General features: G+C 38.9%; 1 protein-coding gene across 1 annotated transcript; it reads right to left on the bottom strand.

Moving 5' to 3' along the window:
* Positions 1–489: 489 nt before the first annotated feature.
* Positions 490–7,649, bottom strand: LOC118324971 (probable G-protein coupled receptor 173). The gene has a single exon (XM_035657498.1). It carries the CDS (start codon positions 7,476–7,478, stop codon positions 6,294–6,296), a length of 1,185 nt encoding a protein of 394 aa, XP_035513391.1. The 5' UTR covers positions 7,479–7,649; the 3' UTR covers positions 490–6,293.
* Positions 7,650–8,176: the final 527 nt, after the last annotated feature.

Genomic DNA, 8,176 nt, shown 5'->3' with positions numbered 1-8,176 from the left:
GTGTTTGATAAAAGTCCCGCCATGTGTGTGTGAGGTCCTGTCCAATGCTGCTTGCAGCTTTAATTATTACTATTATTATTCATTCCTCATTGTTGTGGCTATTGTCGTCGTTGTCATCATCATAATTTTAGTCCTTGCTATTGTTGCTTTGTCTACCACAACACACACACACAACACACATTCAACATTAAATTGAAATTTAATTGAATTTGATTTCTTAAAAAGAGTGGGAACCCTGAAATGACACTAGAGGGATACCTACAGAGGGCCCCTGACCAAGCGGCAGTATTTGACGACTTGGAAGTAAGATCGGGTTGTAAATGCATATTATTCTACATGTTGTGTGTGCATAGTACGCAAAATATAACTGAATAATTTGGTACACCATCATGCCCAGGAACTCTGGGGAGACAATGCCACAGGTAATCATAATAATGTTCTGATAATTTCAAATGAAATTTATTTTTATTACAAAACCAACAACAAAAATCATAAATTGCCAGAGACATGCGTAATAGCTCTACAACATTTTTTAAAATAATACAGAACAAAGTGAAACCGCAGCCTCTGACTTGCCTCTGTGATATTCAGTGTTTTTGACTTCAGGGTGCACTAAGATGGGACTTTTCTTTTAACCTTCGACATTTACTGTTCTACTTAATTAAACTGTTTCTGTAGAATTCATAGGTGTGCCACCTCTAGAAACATAGCAATATTTTGAGTTTCTCCCAAAGATATACTGTATCTACCCACAGTGATACCTTGTTATTGTGATTTGTGTTAATGTGCATGTTCACTAGGCAACAGTAACACAGCAGAACAACCAAAGAATGATTTGGACATTAACTTGTCAAATTGGTATCTGGGTCATTTACTGCTGGGCCCAGTCACACCAGCATTTATGACAGCAAAACTGGATGTAATGTGTAAGGACTACCCAGTTCTATTTATGATTTGAATGGAATTATTTGATTCAATTTCTGTAGAAAAGCAAGTTTACATTGTTGGCTGATAGCAAATGGAGGGACCTAGCTTACATAGATGATATATATATTTTTAATCTTGAGAACAAGACAAGAAAATACCATCTTTAGGGAGCTCCATGCTATGTTGGTCATTTATTCTATCACAATAAAACCAGCAATGAAAAAGAGCTTCGGCTACTTTGTGATGCAGCATCAGGTGGATTGTTTAGGTGTCTGTTGCTTGTCTGAATGCTTTATTTGGTTTGTAGTTTAGCTAGCCTGTGATTCTGTTGATGATTGCAACAGAAGCTTCACACTCCGTTACGGAGCCAATCTACGAAACAAAAGGCAAGGCCTCTTGGTCTGTCTGATCGTCTGACTGCTCATGTTCAACCCATCAGACTATGAGCTCACATATCAGCTCTGTAACTGACAGCAATGATGGATAAGACCCAAGATGAATAATTTGGGGTTATCCTTTAACAACAAGGACAATTTGAGAGCTGTTTAGATGTCAAAGTGAAATCTTCTGTATCTACAATTCTTACTTCATTATTTATGTGTGAATTCTTCAATAAAACATTCAGAGAGACCAGTGTCCGTAGGCACATTTGGCCTGTCCAGATGCTTTATATCAAGCTTTTTTATTTACCATCATTATGCCTAAATATGTACAAAAAAATCAGTCCAATTAATAATAACCTAATACATGTTTTACAAAAGGGACTTTGAGTAAACATCTTGGTTTTAAAACACATTCAGATCTGTGTGTCAGGAAAAATGGTCAACGTGAGAAATAGTGAGGAAGCATTTGCAGGAATGATATCTTCTAAATGCAATATGTATCTGGTAGAGCTGCAACAAGTTGATTAATCGATTAGTTGACCACCAAGAAAAAATGTCAAAATTCTCAGATTTCAGCTTCCACCATGTGGATAATTTCTGCTTTCCTTTAGTCATCTCTGTGGGTTGTGGACAAAACAACACATTTGAGGATGTAACCTTGGGCTTTGGGAAACACTAAACAACATTTTGGACCAAACAACTAATTGATTAATCAAGAAAAATTATCGTTAGGTGCAGCCCTAGTATCTGGTCAGTATTTTCCCTCTCACTTTCCTGTGTCATCCATGTAACCATCATCTAGCACATACACACAATCATACCTGCCAATAGAAACACACTCACACATACACACACACACACAGTAAAAATACAATGATCAGTAACTCTTCCATTGCATTTCAAAGTTGGTTTGCTGTCAGTATAATACACACTAAGTACAGAGGTCACAGTAAATTTACAAAAGATAATCTGCCTGAGGCAACTAAAAAAGCACTGTCAGGCCTCTCCAGCATCAACACTGTGTGAATCCACAGTTTCCTCTGGCTTTGTCCCAGAAATGAAAATGGAAAGACCAATGGTTTTTCCTTCAGTCCTCAGGTTGACATCCAAGAGAAAAACAACTGAGAAAAACAATCCCAAAAAATCCAGAGCAGGGTTCGCTAAGGTCATCAGTCTGCAACAGAAAAGTCTCAACGACTTTGAATGTTCTCCTTTGTCCATGACCACAGTTCCTCCAGGTTTTGATGGGAAGAGCAACAGTCTTGAAAATGTCTCTAGTATACACAATGCTGTTTCTTCCTTTTGAATAAGCGCATACAGAAGAGACACATTTGTCTACTCTTTGTTGCATTGGTTTCTATGGAGTAAGGCCATAATTCTGAAAATAAAAACAAGATTAGCAATTCTCTGTGGCATGCTGTTGTTGGGTGTTTCAAGGTACGCCATGGCAGAGACAAAAGGGGCACCTCAAACCCCCAAACACACTATTTACCCTCAATCTTAAGGACTGTATCTCGTTTTCTGACATTCAATGACAAATTACAATCTCTGTGCCCTGTTCTTTACTTCCACATAAACTCCACTTCAGGTTACAGTTCTTTTTTGGAGAAAAACAACAGAGAAGCACAGTTAATCGATTTATTTAGATTTGTGCAAATGTAAAGCAATAGATATGCCTTCTACTGCGTCCCCATACCTTTAGTACTCTGTGTGAAGTAATGATGATGATTTATGTCAATTTAATTTCTCCTCCTGTATGATCACATAATATCAAGTTGATATTGACACTTGATTTATCTTGGAATTTTACATGCTGGGTTAAAAAATCTTTTCATTTTCATGCCAGCCATATAGGCTCCATTTTGTGACAGGTTTGTTTCGCAACCATCAAGACGCAGAACAGAATGATTGCTGCTGTAAAATGCAGCTGTAGTGACTTTGTGTCCTCATAATTCTCATGAGTAATCAAACATAATTTAGCTCTTTGTTTTTAAGTTTGACATAAAAAAAAAATATTTTGACATAAAATCTCATATTTGCTGAAACTTTCACTTTAACCTGACGGTAGTATATAAAACAGATAATCTGTGAAAAAAATCAGGTTCCCCTGGCTCCGCCTAGTGCTCGTAATGGAATTTGCAAGAATCTACCAGATCTGAATAAAAACAAATTTATATTTTATTTTTATAAAAGTTACCTACTGCAGCTTTAAAATGTCCATTGTGTTACATTTAGGAGACAACAATCGTTGTCTTTTCGTTACCTTAGAGTGAGCCATTTGTAAACAGTGAGTCCACCATGTTGAACCGACATGTTTCTACAGTAGCCCATAACGGACAAACAAACACTGGCTCTTGATATGTGTTAGTCTTTTTACGCATTTCGCGGCCACTGTAGTTTCTCCTTTGCGCTTGAAAAGGGAGGGTGCCACTAAATCCTACACAATGGACCTTTAATAAGTTTGACATTAAAAATAATAATTTGGATATCTATTCCAAAAGTCTATTTAGACTTAGAATCTCATCATTTTGTTTTAAAAAAAGAAGACTTGTATCTGGTCTTAAAAGTCAACATTTTGATTTAGTAACTTTGGTTGTATTTTGTCACATTTTATTTGATGTTGACTGCTTTTTTAAAGAAACACCCTGTCAACAAATGATTGAGACCTCAGTGCCCAGTTACATAATGCACCTAGAAAATAATTTCTCTTCAGTTAAAATGTTTTACAGATTGAATTTATGGTATGCCATAAATACTAAACAAATAAGGTTTTGTCTGTAGGCATATTCCTTATTGTGTTTTCTGTTGTACCCACATGGGTACAGATGGAAGTTGTTTTCTTTTCATTGACAAACAAAATGAAAGCATGCCAAGAAGAGTATCTGGAGAGAATTTTTCCTGTCTGTTATAATAATTATAATGTAATAATTGTAAACAGTTTTAATAATAATTATGATAATAGTGACAGCTGAGATTACAATCAACATTTGATTCCTGCTGACCTGTAAGAAATCACCCAGACTGTGTCACTCAGTCAGAAATATTGAACACTTCATAGTTACTCTGTAGTGAGTAAATCAATTAGGATCAGTCAATTGGGTCAGACAGGAATTAATTATCTGTTTGCACCGTCAGTGATAGGTGCTCGACTAAAGGCCCCTTTACACCAGCATTTGAAACAACTAAATTTTTGAGTAAACCCCACTTTTGCCTGGAAACTCCCCTGGTAACAAATAGGATTAATTATTAAATATTAATTTTATTTCAGTTGTGGAGAAACACAGGCATTTCTATATATTCACAAATGAATTTCCGTTCTGGTTGAAATAGACTGGGCACATAACGATAGCTGAGAGGAGAAAGGAGCCATGGGTCCACAGTGTTTCTGGCGGCTGTGACGGAGCTGTGTGTGGTCGATATTGGGGGCATTGTGTTGTTGTATTTTTAACAACAAAACAGCTTTGGACATTTATCCACTGTGGGGATTTTTAAGTGTATTACATTATCGGCATCCACTTTAAATTTTGAAACATTTAGACAGTCAAATTGGCATAAGGTATATAAAGTGCACTAGATCAGTGGTTTCAATCTGGGGGCTGGGTGTTAGGGTTACCAAACCCTAACCCTTGAAGAGCTGTAGGGGGTCCCTAGCAAAGGAGGAATAGAATATTTTAAAATTTATACCATTTTTTTGTAGTGGAAACAACAAGCAAGCAAAAAAGGCTGTCTGTTTTGACTGTAACTTATAGTTCTTGCACCACTTGAATGTGCAATGGAAAGTAAGGAAAACTGAATTTTCTAAAGACATGCATTTTATGCAGTTGGGCACTGTGTTCAGACTTCAATCAGGTACTTGAACAAGCTGGTGTTGGTGAGAAACCTCTGCTCACCTATTTTGTCTTCAAGTGATGCACATAATTTAAAGCACACACATATCAGTGGTAGAACTGCAGTCGTCTGGAAAGGACCTTAGTTCGTTTTAGTTAACATAAATGAGTAACTAACAGAGAAACATGGATAGTTTGTCAAAGATGAGAAAAAGAAAATTCATCAACATAGACATAAAAGCTGGTGTGCAGCACTTGGTGTTCCTGTCACTGATGTGTTTGCTTCAGAGAATCAGTATCAGTAGTTTTATTTTCCTCATGCAGTGAAGGCGATTAATTGGATCAGTTTAAACCATCTCACTGACCCTCACTGACTCTTTAAGGCTGCCTTTGATTCCTTTGCTTCCTTTCTAAAGACTTGATTTGATTTCAAAATCATTTTCAGGCCAGAGTAAGAACTATGTTGAACTGATTTGGATGGACTAAGAACTGAATCTTAAAACCTAGGGTCAATTATTTGAACCTAAGTTTTATGTGTCTCTACATGGCTCAACAAAAAGACTGTCTTTGGATAGAGTGTTGAGAAAATATAAATAAGCTCACTGACACCTGGAATTACATATTTTAACTACTCAAATCAAGTCAAATACTAAAAATAAAATGCAAAAAAAAAGAAGGTACAATTGTTGTTGTATCTCTCTCTCATTGTCACCATTCAGAGAACATTATCTGGGTTTACTAACAAATCCAGCATTTTAGTTTTAGATCTAAACTAGGAAAGTTGCTTATTTTGCTCTATTTTTTTGTTGCCAAACCAATCCACAACTTTTCTTATTGGCCGCTTTACGAAGAAGCTTTTGTAATTTGTTGGTGGCTTCCACAATGACTGCATTAATACTTGTAAGTTTTGCTATTAAAGTATTTTTCTCTTGATATCAAAAGTCATGGTCTGACTCCATGTATGCTGTTGTTTTGAATGAAAAAGGGTTGGTAGATGGGGATGCATGCTTACCATTCCAATGTTACCATTACACTCACTAGTTTATACCCACTGCTTAAAAGCAGCTTGCATTTAATCAAACGCCACAATAACTCAGGCAAACACTCGAACAACACATCTTTCGGCTGCCCCTTGGTTTTAGATCATCATTTCTGCCTACATGACACAATAAGGCTCTCGTGGCAGATGAGGTTTAGTCCTGCAGCAGGCTGGTAGGTGGGAAAGGAGCCCTTTCTTCAAGTCTTTGTTAAGGAAAAAACAGACAATAGGGTTGACCCCAGCTTGAGCGAAACTCATCCACACAGTGGTGGAAAGGTACCGGTGTGGTATTGTGCAAGCCTTGACAAACACTCTCCAATAGCAAGCCACTATGTAGGGAGACCAGAGCACCAGGAAAAGCAGGGTGATCACATAGAACATCCTGCCAAGCTGTTTCTCTGCTTTGAATTCCTCCATTCCCAACAGGCGCCGGTTCTGGTTGTGCAAGTTTTGCCGAATTCCCAGCAGAGTGGGTGGCATTGGACCCCTGCCAAAGCCCGCAATCCAATTGGCTGCCGCTTGGCCGGTAGCCCCTGGCCCATGGAAGGTCCAGTTCTGACTGATGGCTGGCACCATCTGGACCGGCTTCATCTTGCGGTGCTTGTACTCAAAGAGGAGTAACTTCATGTAGACAACATGTGTGGCTAGAATGAGCACAGCCAGCATTAGCATAAAACCTAGTGTATCATTAGCCTTGAAGTAGCGGTGCTCAAAGATGCACTGGTCCTCCTCACGAATGAATTTGTAGGTGCCCACATCAAAAACAGGTGGGAAAGCCATCGCCACAGACAGTGTCCAAACCATGCACACCACTGCCACACATGTCCAGAATGTCATGCGCTTTGAGTAAAAACGGTGGTGTGCAATGGCCATGTAGCGTGTTACACTGATGCAGAACAGCATGAAGGCGGCATGGAAACAGAAGAGCACTGCCATGAAGGCTACCACCTTGCAGCTCAGCACGCTGTAGGTCCAGGCCGAGCCATTCTTGATAGAGACCAGCACAAAGGGGAAGCAGATGGCGGATCGAATGGTGTCTGCCAAGCACAGGTCTAGCAGGAAGTAGTAAGGTGCCTTGTGCAGGGCCCGGTCCCGCAGTACGAGCAGAGACACCACCAAGTTGCCCACAAGGCTGATGCAGATGATCAGCCCCAGCAGCACCAGTTTGACATACGTAGAGACAGCTGAGGAAGGACTCTCTGCTACCATCCCACCTGTGGTAGCCACCACTGCTGCCATGGGCCCAGCAGGCCCTTCACTGCTCTCATTTCCATTTGCCATCCCGAATGCCCCCCCACCCATACCACCTTTCTTCAGACACCAAAGCCACCACTCCTCTACCACCTCCTCCGTCTGCTAGTTGTTCCTTAGTCCTCGTGGTTGCTTTCTTTCGACAGTTCACAAGGAAAAGGAACACCTCAATCCACATCGCCCCATTTCGAGCAGGGTCCCTTTGTTGGTGTGTTATGTTGTCTCCCCTCTGGCTCCTAGACAAAGAAGACAAAGAATTAGGAGTTTGGATGTGTCAGCTACTAGATGTGTCTATGGTCATTTCAGTCATCTAGGTAGTGCCACACCAGATTAGTTAAATCAATAATACACTTAATACAGGGGTAATATAGTGTAATAAAGTCAAGTAATGATTTGAAACAGCCCATTCAGAGTAACCAACCCAGTGTTCATTGTCTGGTAAAGGTTTTAAGGCTTAAATTTATACATATACAGTGGCAAGGAAAAGTATGTGAACCTTTTGGAATTTCATAGTTTTCTGAATAAATTTGTCATAAAATGTCATCTGATCTTCATCTAAGTCAAAGGTATTGACAAATAAAATGTGTCTAAAATAATAAAACAACATTTTTATGATCTTTCATGTGAACAACCAAAAAAACCTCATAGTGCTTGTGGAAAAAGTATGTGAACCCTTAAGTTAATGACCTCAAAAAAAGCTAATTGGAGTCAGGTTTTAACACACATGGAGTCTCGTTAAGATAATAAGT

Source organism: Morone saxatilis, unplaced genomic scaffold, assembly GCF_004916995.1.
Source record: "Morone saxatilis isolate NCDOM2014 unplaced genomic scaffold, NCSU_SB_2.0 Contig15, whole genome shotgun sequence".
NCBI lineage: Eukaryota > Metazoa > Chordata > Actinopteri > Moronidae > Morone > Morone saxatilis.
Note: the sequence above shows the minus strand (reverse complement) of the source record. Positions and strands in the feature narration are given on the sequence as shown.

Excerpts from the sequence above, each read along its gene's own strand:
- LOC118324971 (XM_035657498.1), bottom strand. The coding sequence starts at position 7,478 with ATGGGTGGGGGGGCATTCGGGATGGCAAATGGAAATGAGAGCAGTGAA.